Genomic DNA, 25,675 nt, shown 5'->3' on the forward strand with positions numbered 1-25,675 from the left:
TAACTGTCGGTACTACCAGGCAACCCCAGCTGCCCCATGTCTTGCCTTCTGGAGGGACAGTTTCCTCCTCCACACTGCAATCTCCTCTCTGGTAGCAGGGCCAGTGTTTGGGTGGTTTTCTTCTTCTCCTCCTCTGGACCTCCCAGGGTCTCTCCAGGTCACATGGGCTCTCTTCTGCCCTCCGGTACCTTCCAGCATCCCGATCACAATGCTGTGCCTGGCTGCTGCTTTTATATTCCCAGCTAGAGTTAATTGGAGCCAGGTGTGAATAGTTATCCCTCCCTGCCTAGCTGTGCCTGACCTCGTTATCGGGACAACATAGAGAATACCCATAGGAATCCATTGCCCATTGATTCCTATGGGTAATCCTTGTGACTCCCATCTGCCTCCTCCTCGTCCCAGTCCTTGTGGATTTCAATAGGGGAATGGGATTATGGGAGTTGTAGTGTTGCAGAGAGGTCAAATTCGTTTTGGGTTTTAGATGTCAATTGGAGTTCCCCTGTTGTTTTCTCTGTCTTTTCGTAAGGGAAAGTGCTGGGTGGGGATGGGATTTTGGTGACAACATCCCATAAAGACTGCTGGGATATCGGGTAGGGGTGCATTGAAAAAAAGGGGATTCCACTCCTCCCACAACAGTGCTCCTCTCTCAGTCTCCAAGGACCCCCTACCCATGTGATCCTCCCTCGCTCGTCTCCCCCCAGGGTTGGGATCCGAGAGCGATGGCCGACTCCTAGCCACCTGAACAAAGGATCCCCGGGAATAACCTGGGAGAAATGCCGCAGGTTTCTCACAGCACACACAATCTCTTTTTGATGTAGTTTTCAGACTTTATAAATTGTAACTCGTGTACTGTCAAGGTTAGGTATTTGGAAATGGTTTAGACAGCATTCCATCTCCTTAATTGGGGACACACAACCACTCTGTTAGACAACAACAGTCTTTAAACAAGAAAACAATAATTTTCAGTAACTTTGCTTCTCACGCAAGTAATAGGTCTCTCAGGGTATGTGTGAGTGCTACATTTCCATTGTTAGCAATACTCTGGCTGCAACAAACAACTTTTACTTGCATAAAGCCATACGCGATGTAATAAGGAGATGGATACAGTTAATGGCAAGGCTCGCGCAATGTGTTAGAACGTCGTACTTCACTCACCGGCTTCTCATACACTTGCTTTGCGGGTTGCACTGCTTTTCTGACTTCCACTACCACTTTTAATGCTTCTGGCTCACTGGTGACCCACGCCCTTCTCCTGCACGGGTGTCTCCGGTCCGGTCACTCGGTTTGGGAGCTCCTTTTTCTTCCGAGACCCTCGGCTTGCCTCTTGCTTCTCGCCTCCCCTGCACCGTCACAGTTCTAGTTCTGCAATCACAGCAATCAGGCTCACATGGGGAAAACATAGTCTCCTGCACGTCTTCCGCTGCGCACCCTCTGCACTTCAGATTTCAGGAGAACAGGACTCTCTCAGAACTTGCAGGTGAAATCTGCTGATTCCACATTCCGGCGTCCATCTTGTTCTTCCACTTCTGTGTGATTTGCCATCCTTGTGCTTTCTCTCTGCTTCTACTGCTACAGTCTGCCTTCCAGCTCTCATTCCAGCTCCTTTCTCTCTCTGAGAGGGCCTTTTATGCCTCCCACATTCAGTAACAATTTTGAAGTGTGGGCTGTTAAGCTCAATTGCCTGACGACTGCAACTGCTACTAGGCTTAATGGATATCGATGAAAAAAACGAAATGTAAAAATGACTACTTTTTTTTAATGCAGGGGAAACCCCTGCACTCCCCTACACCCACCTTAACTATTTCCCTTACCCCACCCTACCCCTATATTTCCTAAAAATGTCCCAAAAATTGGGAAAAAAAATCACAAAAAAGATGCAGTCATTTTTCCATTCTGTTTTTTTCTCACGATTATTTCTACGGATATTGGCTTAATTGCCTGACTAGTACATCTGCACGCCTCTTCCTCGCCGCAGTACCTCTAGGATTCTCTGACTTGTAGTCCCCTTCAACGAAATGCGTTCTTCTACCATTCGAGTTCTTTTTAAGGGTAGATTTAATTTCCCTGAACTGTTTGAGAGGTGGACTGTTAGAATGAGTTGTTATAGAGCAACATCTCCAGATTTCTTTACACTATACCCTTGGGAGTAAGGAGGGTGTTTGATCTGGGATACCCAAAAGATATTTCCTTTGGTAAGGCTTCTTCAGTTTTTATAGGACTTGTGTCCACATTTCTAATTTTAATATGTGAGTCAGAACATTACAACGACAATAAGCCATTGCCTCTTTATGTATGCTGGGAAGATTCTTTCTATCAGAGGAAAAACTACTGTGCCTTATCCCACGGAATCTCATCACCCTGGGCCCTGTCTTCTCCCAGGTGATCCTTCCGCAGTATATCACCCCCAGAGTTGGGATCAGGAAGCATCTGCCTTTCCCTTGCTACCTGGGAAGAGACTTTAGGCAGGGTTTCAGTGAGGGATCCGTAGGATTCTTTACAGGCTAGTGTTGCTTTCTTCAGGCTTTCATGAGAGGGAGTCTCCTCTGGGGCTTAGCTTCATGATGGAGCCTGTTAGCTGGCTTGAAAGGTGGTGCAGTAGATCTGTTCTTCAATTATGGCCTGCGGCCACTGGGAGACTGGAGGCTGCTCTAATGTTTTGCCAGCTTACACATCATGCCCCTTACATCCCACTTGCCCCAAGGGTCCTGATTCTCTAGTCATCTACTCAGTCTCTCTCTCGCCCTCGGTATCTCATGCCAAGGCTTGTTGATACATGGTCCTGCCCTAGACCTTCCTCTCAGTCTCTTCATGTGGACCTTATTCTACCACTCCTCGATGTCCCATCACAATGTCATTCCTCCACCCTACTAAGGTGGTCCCTGTGGTAATGTGGAGCCCACCGCTGAATTAGTCTACTACTGCCTTTCCCCATCTTTGTTGAGGAAAACTCTCCTTCCTGCTTAAAACTATTCAACTGCCCAAATTCTTTCTACCACCTCCTTCCTCGCCCCTACTTCACTTCCTTCTATTATTTCCTCTTTCACCTCCTTGATGTCCCTCCGTTTCTTCTCTTCACTTCATTATGGCACCGCCACCTGCACCTTCCGGCTGTTTCTTCACTCCCCCACCTCTTTCAGCAACTCTGCCACCAACACCTTCACTCTCCTTAACTATGTTGCATTCTTACCCACCACTCGTGGTCTGGTAACACTGCTTTCATTCCACCTATGAGAGCCTCTTTCTTCACCTCACATGGATGGCTTATAGGTCTAATGTGGGACTTGGGGTTGGCTTGTCCCACTCCTTGGGCAGCCTTCCTATGCCTGCCGAGCCCATGTCCTGTCCTCCAATTGAGTTCCTTTAGCCTAACAGGCCGTAGTAGTAGACACGTGGAGTCCAGAAAGGTGACTTATGGATTGCTTGCGTTCTATCTCCTGATTCAGGTACTGCTCTTTCTCTCTATCGGTTTATATCAGATTGCTGTACCCGGGCAAGGGGAGTGACGCAGGCTCTGCGGGAATTCTACTCCACTTGATTCCCTTCAAGGACCAGAAGAGTATAAGGAGGTAATGTGACAGGCCCTTGACAGATGCACATGGCATGGTCATGTAACCCCTAGTTTATCCTGTTGCACAGTGCCCGGTGACCAAAAGTGGCACCACGCTCCTTGAGCTCACTGCCGAAGGTCAGGGTCGCTATTGACGCAACGCCTCATTACATACATTGATCAGCACTCACCGTGAGGAAGGGGAGCGACGCCTGCATACCTCTGCAGCCCAGAACTTCCTGGGAGGTCCCAGTAGGAAGGGGGGAGTGCGGCAGCAATACCGTCGGCTCTGGGCTCACCTGAGATAATACACACTGCTCCGCAGTGAAGGGGATGACTATTGCTGGGCCGGCCCCCTGTTATGGCAGGCCCATTCCAAATCCCCCAGCCGCTTCTGGCATACACTACCTGGGATAAAAGACAAGGCTGGGGTCCCTGTTGCTGCTATTAATGCGGAACTTCTGTTGGCATACCCAGCCCAGCAAGGACTCGTCTCAGGGGCCTCCACCTGTGCCAGGCTGCCTCTGGCATAATCAGCCCAGCCAGGAAGGACTTTGGGGCTCCCTCCATACTGTTGCTGCCCTGAGAAGACACCTTTCAACATAGGAACACATCTTTAAGTGGACGCCTGCAGCCAAGTGGACCTTAAGGCAGTCCTTGTCAGGCTGCCTTGCAAGTAAGGAACTCTTTGTAAATATATTTAAATTATAAAGTGCACTTTATAAGGACTATTTATATGTTAAAGGACTATTTATTACCTATTTTTAGATGCAGTCATTTGGGCATAAGAACTGGTCATAGTGTGCAGAGTGTTTACCCGTTTTCTATAAAATATAAACCTGCTGGTGTACAGGGACTGATTCACGCCATATAAATACACTCTGACCACTAAAAGACCATACCCCAGTCTTCCTTTGTCCGCCTTTACCTGTGTTGGGGTGTATTTAACCTTACCTAGTTTTTCCCTTATAGGGGTTTGCTGTATTCTTACACCTATTGCCTTTTCTGACCCAGTCCTTATCCCAGTCAGTCCCACCCAGGGTGATCCAAGAACTCAGGCAAGCCAGGGACACTGGAGACAGTTAAGAGGCGGGATTAAGTACTAATGGGCTACAGCATTGTTTTACTGTGCCTGCCTACACCTGTTTCCCACCAAGTGCAAGAGGAACCGCTCTCTGCTATAGTTTTTGGAGGAACTGTTAAGATCACACTTTGGTGTGCCTACACCTACCTCCTTACCTGGTCATTCCTATAACCTTCAAATTCTCCATCTTGGGGTTAGTGCATGCACTTCCAGAGTGACTTTACGTTTTTGTATACATCAGTAATTTGTGCAATTTTTGTGATGTGCGTTTATTTGTTTATACGTACAATGATTACAGTGATGTGATTTTACTGGATTTGCCACCCAACACAATCAGGCACCATCTTCATGGATCGGCTTCCGATAGTTAGCAGGGATCAGGGTGAGGGGATTAAGCCAGAACATTGCTTCATGATAGGTGAAGTTCCATGGAGCACATTCCTCCACCAGGTGCTCAGGTTAATGGAGTATCTAGAATCCAAGGAGTCCCGCATTTCCCTTTGACAGTTTGAGCCAGTCCAGGAGTGCTCCCCAGCTGCAACAATCAGCTGAGGCAACCCGTGGCGTGTCCACTAAGCTGGAATGGTTCCTACATTATGAGTGAGGGTTCTGGAAGGTCAGTGCCCTCTCAAACATTATGGATGAGCCGCCCATAATCCAGGCACTATGTGCCACGCATTTAGACCCCACCGCTGAGGATATAATGCTATAGAATCGGGTGCAGAGCTAATGGTGAAATATTACGCCGCCCGCTTCCAGCCAGGTGAGAGACTCTCAGAATACCAGGTCAAGACCAAGCTGATTCTTCAGCTAGCTTTCCAACACAAGGGGGTTGAGCCAAACAGCCTGTACCTGGTCAGGCTGCAACAAGTCATGGGTGGAGAAGGATCCCTGCCACTGTTGCTGATGCAAATGTGAGACACAGAAACCATCTTCCTTTCAGAAATTCCCGGGAGGTAATTACCCTGAAAGAGAGATAGAGGGCATTGTGTACAGCCTACCCAGTCAAGTGGTGTTCCCATATACAACCCCAGAGTGTAAACTAAGATATCAAGAGGAGGTGTTACACCAGACCATCCAGCATCAGAGGGCACTGGTTAAAATGCCACTTTCAATTATATTCAGGCCACCAAGCCATGGAAGAGGCTTTGCACTTCCATCCTCAAGAGTCATGGCAGCCACCAAGGTGCAACGATGAATCACATTTCTCCAGCAATGGCAGTCCTGTCAAAGGTGTGGGCAAGAGAGCCACACTTTTAATAATTAAAACATACCCACTGGATTACACCAAAGTGGGCGAGAGCTTCCAGGCCTTCAACACCCCAGCATGCGCAATGATGGGAAACGTCCGCAAGAGCCAGGAAGCAGAGCACCTGAACCCTCTACAATACTACGCTCTGACCGAATAGAGACAAAGAACATCAAGTCTGCATCACCAAAAATGGCGAAAGGTGCAGTGACACCACAGATGGACAAGTCATCTGGGAACCAGCATCCATCCAGACCGGCTGGTTCAACCCTATAATTAAGATGGGAGTAGTCTCGACCATCAAACGATAAACAAAACAGTCTGAGTGCAGTCCGTCAAATCAAAATGGCCTATGCTAACAAAAACCTAATGCCTGCCCTATCTCTTGTACCTATCTCTTGTACAAAAAGTGTAAAAAGGAGAAATGTATGCAAAGGAAAAATCAATGTTCAAAAGAATAGATAGTTGAACCAGCTCTCCCTCCTCACCCTCACGGAGTAAGGCTACCCTTGTAGGTAGGATGACTCCCTCTTTCCCGCTTTCTAACACTCTAAGCAATTTCAAACTGTGGATTGAGGCCCGCCTGGCCTTCCACGTCAAAGTCTTGTTCTTGACTCAAAATTGTAGTCCAATGTAAAGTTCACAAAGGGCCCCCTCTGCTGGGCTCAGACCTTGCAGCACCCAGTTCACTTAGGTCCTGCTCTGCCAGGCTTACAGTTCACGCAGGTCCCCCTCTGCAGACCTTACAGCACACAGTTCACGTACATCGGCCTCTGCCAGGCTCCGACCTCTCAGGTCATAATTCTACAGAAACGTGCCAGGGCTCCCTTCCCCAAGCTTATCATACTTCAGGTCTCCCTCAATCGGGCTCCGAGCTGTTTTCCAGACGTCGAAGACTTTCGAATGTGCGTGGTTCTTATAGAACACCGTAGGACTACTTCGATTCACAGTTCACGTTTACTCTTGCTTAATTCACTTTCGCTTTATAGCTTCAAACTATTTACCTTTCACTGAAACTTTCAAATAGGCTACTTCCTTTCACCGACCACTCCGTTACTTAGTATCGCTGATCTCACAGCTGCCTTGTACTTCAAAGTTCATTCAAAGGTTTGTCTTTCTTCGCGCCCCATCCACACATGTGCAGCCTTCACTTGTGATATGATGTTGCTACTTCATTCACTTTGACACACACCAGTCTCTCAGTTCGCTTGCCAACTCAGCGGCTGTGTGCGCTTCTTTCTTGTTTTGCTACGTTCAATTCAAGTCCAGGTTAGTACCACGTGCTTGGCCTCACCTCCCCAACTCTGCCGTTCACCCGGGAGGGTCGCTGGCTCTACTCGCTTGGTCCGTTGCTCTGCTCCAGTAGGTGTGCCTTCATCACGGAAGTTCTGCTCGTACTTGTGCTCTGCCTTGCTCTGAGTGTGTCTTGAGGTGTGGCCTTTTATTCATGTGAGGAGGGCTAACTGGTATTGGGTGTATGCACTTAGGGTAAAATGCCTGACTTTGCCTGCCCCTATTAACGGGAAATGTCCAGTATGATATGAGAGAGTTATTCTGGTTACTATCAGTCACCCTCTTCCTCAGTTCCAGTGTTCGTGTAAAACGTGGGGGAAGGGGAGTAGCGACTTCAGAAAATCCTTAAAAATAATAGGATGGGGTAGATGAACAAAAAAAGAGGGTAATACTGCGTCTCACCAGCCTCTGTCTCACCCTCCACTCCCCAAAGACCCATCAGCAAGGTGATCCTCCCGCACTGGTCCACTCCCAGGAACTGGATCCAAAAGTGATGGCCGTGTCCTGGCCACCTGGATGACAAGTCCCAGAGGAATAGTGGGTGAAACACACTTTGGTTTCTCACACTTGACATTTAGACATGCCAACCCTTACTCGCAACTGTCGGACCACTGCCACCACTCTTCCCAACTTCATCTTCCTGTTTCAAGCATCACATGTATGCATCAATGTACAAGCTACTTACACTGTATAAAGGGCAAGCTATTATGACCCTAAGGGAGCAACTTTTGGTAGAAAGGTACAATATGACCTCCAGTCAGAGACAACAGGCTATTTAGTGGTTGGTATTGGGGGAGCCTCAAATATTTTTTGCAATAGATCCTACATATTAATTATTTTTCTATATTTTTATCAAGCAAAAATACATTACTAGCTAAGGTTAAGTGTATACATATAATTATTCTGGAAGGCTAGTGGTGAATTTGGCATTCGGGACTGGGCATGCACACATTTCTTATGTTGCTAAAATGTGCTTAAATTTAATGCATATCAGCCTGGAACCACCATTTGTGCATTTCGTCCTTTTTTCCCTATCCCTTTTATCAGTGCAGTATTTCGAAACAGTAGATTAGGAGTTTATCTTGGAATATAACATATCAAAAAGTAATTTATATGAGGGGGCGCTGTTGCGCGCACACACACAATAGCCGCCTGAAACGTGGGTTCCTCTTGTGCGAAGATCCTGTTTCTAAATTAATCCTGTTTGTTGAGCCACCCGAGGTACCCACACAACGTGCATCTGGTCTCATTAGGTTGATGCACTCCTGGTGAAAATCCTGAGTGAAAACGGTTAGTCCATGGCTGCCCATTCGATCTGCCATTTTTAGCGAGTACAGCAGAGACGCTGCGCCGGGCGGGAGCACCACGCTGAGATGACTCGACCGCGCTGGTAGGAAAATGCATGAAGGCTATCGAGTGGATGGAGACTGTGCGAACGCTTGGAAGAACCGCTCAGGCTTTCCTGCTTCGCATCAGGCTGCTGCGCTGGGACCATTTGCGTATTTGAGAGGGCCTTTATTATCTTACACCACTTACCTGCTTAGAACTGCAACGTCTACTGCAGCGGCAACGAGATCCTGTTGATTGCACAATGAACACTGTGTGCCCTGTCCGGTTGCCGGCGTCGGCAGGGCGTGCTTGACTCTTCCATCGGCGGCCCCCCGACCTGCGGGCCAGCTGGGCGTTCTGGCTGTGGTCGCGCTGGGGCTGGGCGAGAGGACTACGTTCCGCTTTAGTCCTGCAGTGACATACCCCCTCCACCTGGCGTGGAGCAAGAGGCCTGAGACGGTGTAGAGGAGGTCCCAGATATGGCCTGAACCCCTGCCCCCCATTGCGAGTTGCCAGTAAAGTACTCGCCAAGGTATGTGACGTATGAGGAGCAAATGAACCAACAGAGAGCCGCACTGGGACTCTGCCCCATGAATATAAGAAGATCAGTACCGGTTGAAGCAGCCATTACACGACAACCCTGGGCAGCACGGTACCCTATCAGACAGCCGTACCAGCCACTGATGCGAAATCAGGAATACCTGCACATGGTCCATGAAGAGACCCCAAAAGCCATAATGGAAGGCCAGTGGAAATAAGACGAGGACCAGAGCAGCACCAAGAACGAACTGAATTGGCTACTGAAGGCATGCATGCCAGTACTAATAACTGCGAGGATAATTGTAATAGACACTGGGGAGAGACATTGTTAAAACGTAAGGGAAAGGTGCCACGAGACAAGATGGAAGCAACTCCCAGTCAAATGTGTGTAAATAGGCTTGAAACGCAAGATGCTAAGAAATCGATACTGCCTGCAATGCTTAGTAGAAGATAAAGCGGCAAGCTCCAACCATATATCTACCTCAATAAGTCACATTATACAAGTGCGACTCCATTTTGTAAAGGCAGAACCATACCCAGGCGGCCAAAGGCCTGACAGACCAAGTTTCGAAACTCAGCCAAAAGCAAGAGAAGTAGCGGAATCGAAACTCAACAAAGAGAGGCTCATGCCGGGGAATTCGAGGTCAACCAGAGAAGGGGAGGTGTGCATGAGCTCACGAGACTCCAACTACAGAGTATACCAGCCCGCCCGTGAAGGTCAAGATAAGAGAGGCCCATGCAGGTGGCTAAGCGAACAGAGAATTAAATGCACAAAAGGCTGGAAACTGAAGCAACACGTGACCAGCTAGGCGCGAAGATGTACCACCGCCTGATGTCATCCAGAACCCGAGGATGCCATAACATACAGATCCGAGGCCATACCCAGCCAACTAATTGACACATAGCCCTAAAACACTGATTGATGGAAAGGAGGAAGGGTGAATCTTGAGGCACTAGGCACCTGGGTGTCTATTCTGCATGCTGCTAATTAAAATTAAGATTTATGTTTAGGGGTGTAACTTGCCCAATCACAATGGACCATGTAATCTAGGGTCCTGTAGACACTGTAACCAATGAGACGTCGTACTTGTAGTGACGTCAATCACGTGTGTTGTAGAGGGATGGGCGTAGACGGCCATCCGATGAGAGTTATCCAATCCACATGCTTTATTTCCATATACAGATATAGCACCTATACTTAAGTTACCTTTCCCAACCAATTATATTGCGTGATGATTTTTTGTAGAATTAGACGTCAATGATTACGAATTTTGCCCATAAAAGAGGCTGTTTGACTGAAGTTTGGGGAAGTCGGCGCGAGGCAGGTGATCATGATGCTGCTGATTTCCATTTGCTGATGTATTTATCATTAAACGGACTTCCCTTTGCCAACTTATTGAGTCCTGGTTATTGAGTCTTGCTGGAGAATGTGAATCCTGCACTCTGTCCTCACATGGTGCAGCCATCTTGTATTACACGTTCTCGAGGGTGAGTACTGACCAATGGGCCCGTCAGTAATTTCCTCTCCTCGTCGACAACGGCACCCGACGGTGGGATACATGCGGTATACCTGCATCCCTTGAAGTGAGATCCACCTGCCGATTACCGAAGAGAATCATCCTCGAGAAGCGGCACGCTCAGCCATCTCTGACAAATTGCGGAACACGGAGCTGCATCCCCTGGCCATGACACGCCTGTTGAAGGTACTTTTGATTGATGCAGCCCAGGGGTCCTGCGGCTGTGTAGGCCGTGGCATCAGTTATGATATGATATGGCATTTAGTGTTTCAAGGCGAGACGAGGCAAGGGAGGGGTAAAAAAGGGAGGACAGACAACGATCCTACTAGGCCAGGTGTCATTCAGATCGCGCAAGTGCGTGGGAAGGGGGAAAGGACAGTGTAGTACAAGGGAATAAATAATAACAATAAGTAAAAGTAAGGCCAGTATGTGGCAAGTGCATGGGTAAGTGCAGGCATCAGGTGTCAAGGGCTGGTAGGGGGACTGTAGGTATACAGAAACAGTACCCAAGTGCGGGGGTTGCCAGGCGGGCAGTGCAGGTGTGTGACACTGGTGGGTGAGGCACCTGGGCCCGAGATCAGAGGGTGTCCAGGTAACCATTGCATTTCCGGTTACAGCCAGGAGGTCAGCAGAGGAGAGGAGGAGAAAAAGCAGAAGCAAAGAGAAAGGTTTTGAGGTGCTTCCGGAACCAGAGATGGTTCTCCTTAAGTTTAAGGGAGGCAGGGAGGCTATTCCAGAGGGAGTCCCCAGCCGAAGAAAGAGATATACGACCAACTCGTTGCTTGGAGAAGCGACTGACCCTGAGGGAATTGGAGGCAGATGAGCGAAGAGCTCAAGAAGGCAGATATTTAGGAAGAAAGAGTTGAAGGTATTGAAGGTAGTTAGCTGTGATGTGCATTATTTAATAGCAATCTCCCACAGATTACTGTGTTGCGGCGGAGCTGTACCCTAGAATGGGCCGCGGACCAGAGCAGTGTCACTCTGATGGGTGTTTGAAGCAGCGAGCTTGACAGTTTACGAGTGACACTATAGAAGGCCTGCTAGACCCCCACTGAGGGCACAGAGGCGAGCACAGTGCATTTGTATTACCTGATGTCAAGCAACCGATCAGGCCGACACTTCCCCAGAGGGCAGAGATCCTATAATTTGCATATCCTTAGTTGCCTGAACTACGTGTGAGAACGCTGCCTAATTCTAACTGTTCACAAAGCTTAATCCTTCTAGCATCTAGACGTTCACCCACATAGCTATGCCTAGACGGACAGGCGGTTGCGATCTACCATAATGTGGCCATAACGTACACTCAAGTCACTGGTGAAGTATTATACAAACGGTTGCTCGTGGAAGCGGGACAACAGACCCTGAATTCTTCTTATTTTGGCTATGTGGAAGGCCACAACCTATTCAGCTATTCTAATATCTCACGGTCTTGGAGACATGCGCAGGCTGATGAACTAGTGCCATTCACCCAAGACCCCCTAAACTTTGCGCTGTGAAACCTAATCCGGGTGTGGGCCAGACACGACTAGCCTGGCACCTCTCGGAAGCCGAACAAGATCACCTGGAGCCTCTTAGGCAGTGAGCTGGCAACCCCTCTCTGAAAAGTATGACATGCACCGCATGCTGACCTGTGGTTGCTACCTCATGGCCCTGGCCTCACACGTGTCTGCTGACAGTGCGGTTTTGATCTGAAGGAGTTGGACAAGTGGATGTGGTGAGTTGGAGCCAGGGGGGGGTTCATTGGGTGGTGGTGCACCGTATGTTTGGCCTTGGCCCCTTGCAGTCTTTTTTGGTGCCAACCGTTGCCAGCATTATTTAAGTGCCTCCCCTCCGATTGCCACTATACTATTGTTTACTTTAATGAGGCACCTTAGGCATCACCCAAGGTATAAGCTCCACACAACTTAAGCAACCCAGGCCTGCTGTGAACCAAGAACACCCCTCTAAGATACACTGCAGGGGGACGGCCATTACCTGGGTGACAGGCATCAGCGCCTAAGTCGAGCAGAGTTGCTTTCCCGCGAGAAATAAGTGGTGCTGTGATACCTGGCAGGGCACAGTCCATTCTGAGTGACTGTCAGCCCCTATATACTATGGACTGCATGAAGAACAGGGCAATCAGCAAAAACCATGGAAATGTGAGTACTGTGTATGGACCTGCACGAGAAGTTACTTTGACACGTGAAAGCACTGCAGCCCCCGATTTTGTATGCGGATTGGCAAACATTAACCTAATATCACTAACTGAATATGTGCAGATACTGACCCTGTGGAGGGAGTGGATACATACACTAAAACTCCTTTGGTGTACCCCAGCACATAGATCCTTTCGTTCCATGTGAAGTTATATAGGGATCTCGCACTGACTCCCGCTCCGAGGGGGTGCCCGCCGCCTGGGACTGCCAGGCCCTACTGTGTTTGCCAAACAATATCGACCACTCGGACAGCCGCCAACTTCCTATAACTTCTCTCTAGGCGATGCCAAGAGGAGCCAGCGCCAAGAAGAAAACCAGCCTGTGGCTGACCCCCCCAGGACATAAACCGAAAACACCAGATACGACCAACTCCTAACTACTGAACAGAACGGTTTCATGTCAGTTCAACGTGAAACTGGACGACATTGTCGCTACCATCGGTACGCTCAAGCCCTGCGTTGATAAAGAGAGCGCAAGGGTAACGGAGGCGGAGAGTAGGATCAGCACCAACGAGGACTCAATTGGCCAAAATACTCGTGATATTACACTCTTGAAGGGCGAAATGTCTAAACTACGTGGCAAATGTGATGACTTGGAATCCAGGTCTCGCCGCAATAATATCCGTATAGTTGGAGTAGCGGAATCCTTCTGTAAAGGACCCATGGAGTCCCACATGGAGGCACTGTTGAAGACCTTGTTTGGTGATGACGCCTTTTTGGAACACTTTTTGGTGGAGAGAGCCCATCGTACACTGGCCCCGGTGCCCAAATCAGGAGCCCCCCCCGCACCATTGTCGTAAAAAATTACTAAATTACAGAGATAGAGATACGGCTCTCTGTCTGGCGAGGGAGAGGTGACCCCTCCGCGATGAAGGGGACAAGATAACCATATACCGGACTTTGCTGCAGGGGTGCAGGCGCAAAGGAGATCATATGACCCAGTCATGAAACAACTCCGATTGAGGCAGGTCCCGTATGCACTGATATTTCCGGCGTAATTACGGATACAGTATGGAGGCCGTGCACATTTCTTTGAACATTCCACGGCGGCCATTAATTATATAGGTGCCACAATTCCACTCCTGCCACAAGGAAGAGGTCCAGATCAAAATGATCTCTTGCAGCCAGTCATAGACATGGGAGACCCTGACGACTGATTGAATGTAACACAATATCCTTTTTATGTTTGTAATCAGGAATGTGGGTATCTGGGTGGCACCAACCTATATTTGTTGTTAGCCCGATGAGTCGCGTTCGGTTTCGCTGGCCTGGGACGCCACGCACGCACCTCCGGAAAGTTCCACAAGTTAATGAGAGGGTTTCATCATCATGTTGGGGTTGATGGTACAGGTGGGGTTGGGGCACGGAGAAATGTTACCCTTGGCACTATGCCAAGATTTGTTGGGGATGTTAAAAGTTCAAATTTTACGTACCGAATATATCGATGATCCAGAATTTTACAGCACAATACTGGACATGCTGGTCACATCTGATGATGCACTAGAGGTGTGGGGGGGATTTCAACACAATCCGGGATGTGTCCTTGGACCGCTCTTCTGTTGTTCCCCGGGGCCCACAAAAGCTGCACTTGCTCTAAGACACATAATGCAACAAATATCCATAATTGACATAAGGCGTGAATTGCACCCGCAAGAAAAGCGGTTTACTTACTACGCATCTGTGCATGACTCAGAGTCGCGTATATACTACTGGCTCATCAGTTCATCCGTCTTGGATGCAACATCCAGTTGCGAGATTAATGTAACGCTCACCTGACTCCCACGGAGGCGCTGGCCTGGTTCGCGCTGCTGTGACCTCTTCAAAGGTGATGCGCAGGGTTCGGAAGACGGACTGGACCGGGCCCCCAAATCTGGCATGTCTGGCTCGCAGAAGTATCCTTCTGTAGGCGGAAATAGGGGATTAACTGTCTGCGGGGTAATGCAATCAGCCTCCCACTTTCCCCTCTCACCCTCCTCGAAACCCTTCTGTGATTCCTCGTAGCGTCTCACCTTAGGGTCTGGAAGGACAAGCTCTCCATCCTGCTTCTGATGCAGGGGCGCGTTGGTATCCAGTTACTTCACTGGATTTTCGGATTGGTGAGAACCAAACTTGCTTGGCTTCCAGGTAAGTTTTTTGATAAGAGGTTCCCCTTGTGTCCATGCATTAATGTACTAATGCTAGTGTCTTTTTCCCCATAGGGGCCGGGGTACGGAATGCCGGGGAACAGGCACTGACCCGAGATGAGAGGTGAAATCCTTGTAGAAATCAGGTAAGTCTTTAATGAGCGTTTTTTGGTAATGTCTTTTCATTCGCTGATTAATGCTGATGTCTCTTTTTCCCCTTAGGGGCCGGGGTCCGGAAATGCCAGGATGCGGCGCGGACCCAAAATGAAGAGGGAATGAATCAACAGGTAAGTCTTAACATGGAGAATTAGCTTTCCTTATTCCCTTCTCTCTCTCACCTTTTGCTCTGGTCTTTTTCTCCCTAGGCGCTGGGGCGTGACTGCGAATCCGGATGATCGCTGCTGAACATGGAAGCACCCTGTAAAGGTGAGTGGAATGCGGCGTTGCAGCGATCGACGCGATGAGCTTTTAAATAAAAGTCTTCCTTTTCAGGATTGTCGGCGAGATGTCTCCGGGATGCGGGTTTAGCAGGTAAGGACTTTTCCTTATTCTGTTCTCTTCTTCTCTTCCTTTGCAGGTGATCCAGGATGCTGGCAGGCGTGGCAGAAGTCAGGATGCAGGAGCAGACATGGTGAGCGTCCAGCTGCTAGATGCAGAACAACGCGAAGCACGTGTGGCTGTTCGGGTGGGGTTTAAATAGCCTTGGAAGAAGTTCCGTGTATGTATCCTTCCTCCAATCAGGTATGTATCCTTCCCCGACCACGCCCGGACGGTAAATTAGTCCCACAGGTAAAGTAGTTCCTTTCAGGCCTCACGGAGGCCGGGATCCTGCAGCATGGTCTGCATCAGGTAAGTGCACCCAAGCACTTCCATAATGAGCCTGGCGCCTATGGCGCAGGACTGATATCTTTTATGAGCCTGGCGCCATAGGTGCCAGGACACTGTCCAAAGGGCCCCTATATGGGGTTGCTGGGTCCTTCCTTGGGGACTGGATGTCCGCTTTCGGGGACGCAGGGCTTGAACCGGCTCCCCGGGAGCGGGCATCATGACAATTAATCCCTGCACCCTCTCAGACCACTCGCCAATATCCCTCACTCTCACCCTGCGAGACACTGCACCACGTGCCAAACGCTGGAGGATGCCCCCCACCATACTTAGGGATGTATGTGAATCACTCCACATTGAAATAGATGATTTTCTTTAATTGAATGAGGGGTCAGTAAATAATCACGCTACCCTATGGGAGACGTTCAAGGTGTGGGTGCGGGGTGCCATTATGGCAAAGTCCACTGGGCTGCTGAAAACTGTCAGGAGGGACCTGAGTATTGCGAAGCTAGATATGCTTGAAATTGGATATAGCATTACACACAGTAAGGGGACACTTTCCGATATCTATGTAACATTGAACGAGTTCAACAAACTAGCGGACTGAGAAATCCTGTATTTGACCACCCCAGCCCGGGCCCGCAGATACAGGGAAAGCAATAAAGCTAGTAAGGTCTTGGCTAGTATGCTTAGAGCAAAGAGTTACCATGGGCCCCATTGCCAGCATCCAGGCGACACATGAGACGATGATAAACAGGGAGCAAGATATCAAAAACAAATTTGATGACTTTTTAGAAGTCCCTGGGCCTCATTACGACACTGGCGGCCCGGTATGAATGGTGCCGGTAAGGTACCAGCACCGTTCATACCGGGCCGCCACATTACGAGTTTGCTCGCGGGTGGCGGTATGCACGTCTGGTCTGGCCAGACGTGCATACCGGCACCCACGAGCAGACCAGGATGCTAACAACGGACCTGTCATTAACGGGTCCGTTGTTAGCATCCTCCCCATTCCCTATTTTGGCAAAACCCTTGCGACCAGACTTTTTACCGTACATGCCCATCTTGGTCCACCCCGACCAAGCCGGCTTTATCCCTACCTGGTCCACGGCTTTAAATCTGCGACGGCTGTTTGGTGTGATGGCGCAAATTGACCTAAAGGCAAATGCGGTCATTGCGGCGCTAGATGCCGAAAAGGCTTTCGATTCGCTCTCCTTGTGCTACCTATTCTTGGTACTGGGGGGGTTTGGTCTGGGCCAATATTTTCTTAAGTGTGTTCATTTGCTTTATACGAACCCGGGAGCGAGAGTTCTCACTAACAGCACCATGTCATCTCTCTTCACACTAGGTAGGGGTACCCGACAGGGATGTCCCTTCTCTCTGATCTTGTTTGCACTTACTATAGAACCCATGGCGGAATTCGTGCTGAAGAACCATGCGCATAGAGGGCTCAGGATGACAGGACCCCCGCAGACAATATCCCTCTACGCCATGACACCCTGTTATATAGCTGTAACCCGAAACAAAATGTAGAACCTATTATAGCTGACATCCATGTATTCTCCAAATATTCTGGGTATAAGATGAATGTTTCAAAATCTGAATTGTTCCCATTAACCCCCAGTACCAGAGCTCTATCTGATATAAGCGGGTTCAAATGGTCCCCTGTGCATGTCCGCTACCTGGGAATAGTGGAATTCAGAGACAAGCACACACTATACACAGAGAATCATGGGGAACTGTTGCAGAATCTGACCACGAAACTACACCTGTGGTCTAAGCTCCCTATTTCCGCAGCCCACTTCTCCTCCCCTGCCATCACATGGATACAATCCTTCCTGGCTAACAGAACCATACGAGTCTTTTCCACCACAGCTGCAGCAGACCCCACCCCCATCACATGTGGGGTCCCACAAGGTTCCTGTGTATACCCCACTTTGTATAACATATTTACAAAGCCTCTATTTGACCAACTGGATCATCTGGGTGTCACCTACACAAACTACGCAGATGACACCCAGATACTCCTCACTATCTCTGGTAATTACCAAGAAGACTCCGCCCGGATCAACAAAATATTCTCCATCATTCAGGCATGGATGGCCTCCCATGGTCTCTGCCTGAATGATGAGAAAACAGAGCTCCTAATTGTCGGCTCCCCCAACACTCTAACTAAACTTGACCCTTGCTATAATAACATCACCATCAATGGTCATCCCATTCCCATAGCCAAAAGCGTAAAAACCCTGGGTTTCTATCTAGATGCCAACTCCAACCTCAGCAAACACACCAATATGATCGCCTCAGCCGCTGCCTATACCGGCAAGCTCATTAGGGCCAGCAGACCCTTCCTATCACCCAACAGCTGCCTCACCCTTGCCAGGGCCCTAATACAATCCAAACTGGATTACTGTAACAGCCTGTACCTAGGCGCTAATCAATCCGTACTCAATAAATTGCAGGTAATACAAAATAACGCCTTACGCGCAGCCCTCAACATTCCCAGACAAGAGCATATCTCTGCCACTAGGAAAGCCTGCAAATGGCTTTCCATACGCCAAAAAATTGATCTAAAAATCATCTGCCTCACGTACAAAGCCCTCAATCACCTAGCACCACCTTATCTAGCTAATAAACTCACCCTAAAACCTGCCACCAGACTCACCAGATCCTCCAACACTCTTTGCCTACTAGTGCCCAGGTTCCACCTAAAAAGAGCGGGAGGGGTAAGCTTCACAGTGCTGGCCCCCCAACTCTGGAACTCCCTACCGCTTAACATCAAAACTGTCGAATCCTTCCAGATCTTTAGGAAGCAGGTCATCAGATGGCTGCTAAACAAAGAATAACACCACTAACTCTAGACCCGTGCGGATACTGGCTTAGACACTGTATTTATTCTGCAAATTGTATATTGTACGCATTTCATATTATTAACCACTGTATATATATGTATATATTATAAAACTGTACGAAGTATGCCAACTTTAACCATATTCTTAAGCGCCCTTCTACCTCCGGGTTTGGAGCGCCATACAAATAAAATAAACAAACAAACAAATATGGCCGAATAGCCCTACTTAAGATGGTAGTCCTCCCCAAACTACTGTATTGTTTTGGTAACATTCCAGTTTGTCCCGGAAAAACCTTTTTTGCGAAGCTTCAAACACTCGCCACCTCTTTTGTGTGGGGTGGAAAGACGGCCAGACTGAAATGGGTCACATTGGTAGAACCATTCTCGAAGGGTGGCATTTCAGCCCCTGACTTCCCAGGTACAATTCGCTAAACATTGGTTTGACCCCGACGACACAGCCACACATATCCCTTTAGAGAAATATGCTGCTTCCCCCGTCGATGTAAGATCGGTCATCTTTGGACCTAAACATAAAGACTCTTGCGAATTTGACCATGTAAGCACCACTACACATGCGTGGTCCAAAATATATAAGAGGATCGGATTGACAACCCCTTATGATCCGGAAATTCCATTATGGAACTTCCCCAACATCACGCCCACGTTTCACAAGGCCCTTCAGATGTCGTGGGACCCAAGTAAACAATTCAAAATGAGTATATGTTCCCGTGGGGTACATACTTTGAACTGGGGGACTTTGTTGAAACGGTGGGAGATGGGCAGCTCAAAGGTTTTCAATTCCACCAAATGAAGGCTGCATTTGCTTCTAAAGGGCCATTGTTCCCTCTGGAGCCCTCTGCCTACGAATGTATAAGAGCCAGGACAACAGTTGGAGGACAAAAGAAAGGGGTCTCAATGTTGTATACCCTGCTTCAGTCACATTCTAGTTCATGTAACATCATTAAGGAGGTCTGGGAACGAGACTTGGGCATTGAATTAAATGAAACTCTGTGGCTTTGATGTTGTCAGCTCACTAGAACTGTACCCATGAAATCGAGACTGCGACTGATTCAATTTAAAATACTGAATCAACTCTATTATACCCCGGCTAAGTTGGCTAAATTTATGGGCGGCTGCACAGGAAAATGCCTAAAATGTGAATCACCAAAGTCGAATGCATACCATATGTACTGGGCATGCCCCCTAGTGGCAAGATTTTGGGGAGAGGTTACAGAAATCCTTGAGGAAATCACGACAATCCCTGCATCCCCCTCTCTGTTGAAATACTGGTTTGGGGACATTGGTAAGGGGGCAGAGACCACCAGGCGATTGTTTAATATTGCATGTGTTATCGCAAAACGTTCTATTTTGCAGTGCTGGAAGTCCATTGGTGTACCCAGTAGGGAAGACTTCCTTAAGGACCTTTCGATGGTGAATTAATGTGAGGAACAATTTGTATTGACCGTTTCGCAACCTGTCAACCTAAAGACATTTGGACCCCATTCCGACTCTAACTATGTAATATGCTATTGGACGGTGACACTACGCCTCCGACATCACCCTAACCTGTTGTATGTCAATGTGCAAATGTGTATCACAATTGTATCTGAAATGCTGATGCAATGTCTCTGTTGTGGCTCTGCTCTGATGTAACTCTCTTTGAAAATAAAAGTTAAAAAAATGTATATGGTCATTAGGGGGTTTTATAATATAATGTTCTTTGGTCAGTAAGATCAGTCAAACATTCTTATTATGATTACAATACATACCGGAGTTGATAGTAGAAGCCAGGGCAATGTTCAGGAGTGATGGATGTAAATAGTGGAAAGTGCAAGATACATCAGAGCAATGAAGATCACCAGGTTGCAATGAAAGCATTACCTCCCCATGACCGCCTATTCCCAGCCCTTATATACCTGAGGATATACCAAAGCAGGGCATCAAAGCTTTGATCTCTACCCAACAAGAACACCTTGAATATGTGTATTCAAATGCAACCTCATGTAGCTGAGAGACAAAGCACAGGTGCAATATTGTTGACACGACCTTGAATCAAGAGGACATATCTTCCAGATCGTATGTTTATTATCTGTAATAGAATTGGGATGTATTTTATTTATTTATTGGACATCTGTATGGTGCCTATTCATAAGCGTTTCCAGGCGCCACAAGACAGAAAAGGGAGGTGACATATGAAAAAACAGAAGTAACGGCGGTAAAAGGCCTTGTGACATTCTTACTGTGCAAGTGCAGCGAAAAGGAAGTGCATGGGGAGTTGGAAGTAGGGGAAAGGCTGGGAAGGGGGGGAGGGAAGGGAGTTAAGTCCCGTGGAGGGGGGCACAGAGGGCAGATCAAGTGCTGAGGAGAGCCACAAGGGCAAGTGCCTGCGGAAAGGAGGGAGAGGGAACAGCAAGGTGGACCAGAAAAAGGCTAGCCAGGAAGGAGAGTGCTTGGGGGAGACTGATAAAAAAAGGGAGGGGGGCTGGCCCTGGTACTACTCATAGGGGACCAGGCACCAGTCTCATCTGACAGGACATTAGCAATGGACAGGGAGGGTGAGGATGAGGAGAAAAGGAAAGTCTCGAGATGTTTCTGCAAGTTAAGGAGATCTGGCTCAAGTCTGAGGGGGGTAGGGAGGCCATTCAAGAGGGAGGCTTCTGCCGAGGAGCGGGATCTACCTCCCACTCTGTGCTTGGAGAAACGTTTGATCTGCCTACAGTTGGAGCTAGAGGACCAAAGAACTCTAGAAGGGAGGTATTTAGGGAGAGAAAGCTGGATATAGAGCGGTCCCAGTCCCCAGACAGCCTTATGGATGATGGAAATGTCTTGAATTTGATCCTTGCGGCCACTGGGAGCCAGTGGAGGGAATTTTAGGGCTGGCGAGATGCAGTCCCTGGGCTTGAGTCCAAGGGTCTCGCAGCCCTTTTCAGGATTAGTTGAAGAGGGCGAAGGGAAGAGAGAGGCAGATTGAGGAAGAAACTATTGCAGCAGTCCAGCATAGAGAGAACAAGAGCTCTGTAGAAAAAATGTTTTATGCTGGTGGCTTCTTTCTGACATTGGCTCTAGTGAAGAGATACTATACAAGAGAAGGGAGGACCAGCTGACCCCAAGAGTAAGACCAAGAAATGTTAGGCCTCTTCACCTGCCAGGGAAAGCTACTTAAGGCAATGGCACTCTGTCTGAACCTGTGAGTCAGCGAAAGGTCTTTTCATGGGCCTTCAAAGGGAAAACACTTCCTATAGAGGGAGAACACTTAAGGAGATAGAAAATGAAGGATTAGTAACCTGCCCGTTACCCCTGTTGCAGAGGTGAGGCATGAGGGAATCCAGTTGACCCCTCAGCGCAGCTGGCGAGCGACTCATCTCAAATACTTTGTGTGCAACTACTAGGTGTGAGATGATCAGCAGGTCGAGTGGTGTTCATATGCACTAGCGGTCATAAGACACCAAGAGGTCTGGACCAAGACAACCATTCTCTCACGCATACCCCCACACATTTAAGATATATGAACATCGGGGCTACAACAACAGTGATTGTAGGTAGTATTATACATGAATGCTGAAGGTTTGCAGGGTAACATTGCTTGTCTGGTTGCTTTTTACCCCTGGTAGGATCTGCACAGAAGTCTTTCCTCCCAGGTTAATGGACCGCCCATCATTGCGAATCAGAAGGTTGACACCTGGAGCTCCCGGCTCTCCACCTACAAGACAACGCATGGATCAGAAGGTCTTATAAAGAGAGGTAACAAAGCACACGCTGTAAAGGAGAGTGATATGCTGAGAGAGCAACCGCAGGAGCATATTAAAAGAAATGAGAGAGAAATTTAGGAGGTGAACAGAAGAAAAAAGGAAAGGCGAGTGATAGGCAAGCAAAAGAGTAAATGAGAGCACTGCCAGAACTCAAATCAAATATGTAGAGCGCTGACAATGTGTCATTAATAATATGTGAATCGCAAGACAATTTTACATAATTCTTCAATTTAAATGGAATTAGAAATTAAAACAAATTGAGAATTAATCAATAGAAAATATACACCCTCTAAATACTCCGCATTAAAATAATACCCCACATACCATGAATCCTGAAATAGCAATCCCACTTTTCACCCCTACAGAGTCTTTTTTTACCAATGTTTAAATCTCAACCCTATTGCCAAATGGGGTTAATGGCCGCCCCCATATCAACACAGCCATTACCTTTCTGCTTACATAACCCGACTCATTATTTCTAATACACTACATATTTTCTGATTCTATTTCTACATTTCCTATATTATTGATTAAGAAAACGTGTTTGCAGTGTTTTTGATGTAATATTTTAACCAATTTATTAGAAGTTACTCACCATGATTGGAATTGTGATCCTAGCCCTGATCCACATTCTTGCAGACTTATTGGGAAATCGATACCATGGTGCAGAGATTAAAGCAATTTTCTGCCGCAGCAAAATGGAAACCCAGGGTACATGTGTGGCTCAGCTGCAGGAAGGCCCTCCTCCCACGCCCATTTGAATTCCCTTCCTTATTCCTTTTCCTTTCTGTCAATACGATGAGGTGTTCTTTATGTCAGGCTATGAGGGGGATAGAAGGTAAGGTCTTCTGGCCACCGATAGACAGCAAAAGCTAGAAAGAACACTTGAGGCTGTGAACCTGGAAGCTCACTGAGAACCCAAGTCGAGAGGGCTCCCAGGGAACCTTAGGCTGCAAGGAAAGATTTGTAAGTACATTGAGACAGAGACCCTCTAAGTACATCAGGCATTGCCCATAGAAGGTGGCTATAATGACCGCAGCCTAAAAATCAACCCAGCAGGGATGAGATAGAAATAGATTATCATTGGTAAGCCGGTGCTTGAAGCCATGGAAGCTAGCCTATGCCCACTGACTCTGTCACTCTGAAGGCAAGGCCAAGAGACCTGTGAACGACTGTGCTTTACTTCTGGGAAGAAGCTGGTACAGTTGGAGAGCCATTTACGTGGAGGTAACAATCCTGATGAGGGGATTGAGATCCAGAGAGAATGTGGGAGAGGGGGGGTAAAGAGGAAGAGGGCCAGGAGATTGGAGATGGAGAAATCACAGTGGCTGTTGAGAAGGAGACCCGAGAGACTGGGGAGAGCGAGAATGGTCAGACATGCATGTGTGTGTCCCTCCATCACCCTTCCTTCTTTTTTTTGATGTTAACAAGCACATAACCTCGACATTTGGTTTTGTTGCGCCAAATCACTGAGAAGGATTAGGACCAAGCCCTAACAAAAACGGAAAGAACATTTGTTTTCCAAACTTCTCTTCTTGACCCTATGAGAATTGCTTTAATTTGTTCTTACGAAAATCCTAGCAAAGAGCAATTGGAATGCGTCACGTCTGGCCTTTGTTTGTTACTTGTGCGCTTCGGGACAAGTCCCTAAAGGCTCCTTACTTTCTCACTACTTTACAGTGCCTAAATGAGGTCACGTGCAGCTATCATCTGCTTCTTCTACCTGAAATTCCAAATGTAATAATTGTTCTTTCTTTTATAACGCGCTTAATACCAGCAAGTGGTTTCTAAGCACGGCATCGGGATTCGAACCTGTAAAGTCTTGCTTCCAAGACAAATGTGTTGCCCCTGAGCTATCCTTCCTAACTCCACTGGCACCCAACTGGCAGCGATGGCTAGTCATACTGTTGAAGATATACACAACACCCTCAGTCTGTCCTTTGACTCTTTCCCCACCCCTCTCAAGGTTTTACATAATTGCTTGAACTTCAGAAAACCTGCCCTTTAAAATGGACACTTCAAAAATCCTCATCCCAAATGGACTTCTTAATTCGGTGTACTCAGTTCTCCTTACAAATATATTTTTATCCTTGTCATTCTCTAGGATGACAAACTCAGACTACACACGATTAACTCATCAAATCCTATAACCTCCAGCTGAAGTTGGCCTGTAGCAACATGCCATTCCACTTTACTGCTCACTGAGTTTCTCGCCTAAGAGCCAGCAAAGTTATGGTGAAAGGCTATTTTCAGGTGGACATTTTAGGTGAAAGGATTTTTCAGGTGAACATTTTAGGTGAAAGGGTTTTTTTAAGCCAAGCTTTAACTGTGTTTACTAAACATGCTCCAATGCTCTAACCAAAAGGCTGTCAAGACTGTGCTGTATTGACGATCCCTAATAATGGTGAAACCAGGTATGTAGTTGTCTGGCAGTCTTGGCTTGATGAAGCTATCCATAAAGTAGCACTGGCCTGTGAGACAAAGACAATATTCTGGAGCAAAAGGCTTGCATTTTGGCCATTTTGCATTCCCATAATGACATGGTGATGTGCCTCTGAACTGGAGGTGAACTTCCAGCGGTAGGTTACTAGGTGGCGCACTGGCATGTGTGACTTGGCTCAAATGGAAAGCCACAAGGCTGATAAGTTTCTTATGCTCGCCCAACTTCATTGGCTACTGGTTCCTTCTCAAATCAAATTCAAAGTTCAATGCCTTGTCCACAAAACATGCACAAACAAGGACTCTCCTACTTCAGGAAATGTGTCAAGAAATACCAAGCTGCAACACCTCTCAGCAATCCTATGCATTGCAAAATGAGCAATGCATCGACCGGGAGGTTGACTGTTTGCTGTTCAAGCTTCCACCCTATGGAACACTCTGCCCTCACATCTTCCACACAAAAAGAGCTCCTGACACTTCCGATGAGCCTTTAAGATTATAAGGCTCTTTCTTGTATTTAATTCTTACCCCTTACCTCTCCCTGCTCCACTTGCACCCATCTGATCTCACTTCTCTGCTCTGAAGCGAAAACCTAACTGCATGGGTGCCTTTACAAAGATCACTTAATGAATAAACTATCATAAAGACAAGAGGGCGGGAACAGGCACATGAAACCACAAGTAGACAAGGATAAAGGAGGATGGCACAGCTCAAGTGTAAACGCGTAGACCTCATGATTAATATAATCTGATACTATTGAGTGAATTGAACTCCTATTTTGATTTTTGATTAAAAACATTCTTGATTGTATGTATCCTTGAATATTTTTGAAAACAATTGTCGCAACAAAAATTGGTTACCTAAAGACAAAACTGATTTGAATTACTCAAGCTATTTAAATATTGTTTGGAATTTTGATTTCCAATACCAATTGG

At 47.5% G+C, this 25,675-nt stretch overlaps 1 protein-coding gene across 4 annotated transcripts in view; it reads right to left on the bottom strand.

The window, feature by feature from the left end:
- Positions 1–25,675, bottom strand: part of OPLAH (5-oxoprolinase, ATP-hydrolysing) — a 664,980-nt gene that overhangs the window by 22,364 nt on the left and 616,941 nt on the right. For all 4 annotated transcript variants that reach the window (XM_069621803.1, XM_069621805.1, XM_069621802.1 and 1 more), the window contains one exon: positions 22,155–22,252. In XM_069621803.1, coding sequence (XP_069477904.1) covers positions 22,155–22,252 — 98 coding nt within the window. The remainder of the gene's footprint in view (positions 1–22,154; positions 22,253–25,675) is intronic.

The sequence above is a fragment of the Ambystoma mexicanum genome, chromosome 5q, assembly GCF_040938575.1.
Source record: "Ambystoma mexicanum isolate Mex_15411 chromosome 5q, UKY_AmexF1_1, whole genome shotgun sequence".
NCBI lineage: Eukaryota > Metazoa > Chordata > Amphibia > Caudata > Ambystomatidae > Ambystoma > Ambystoma mexicanum.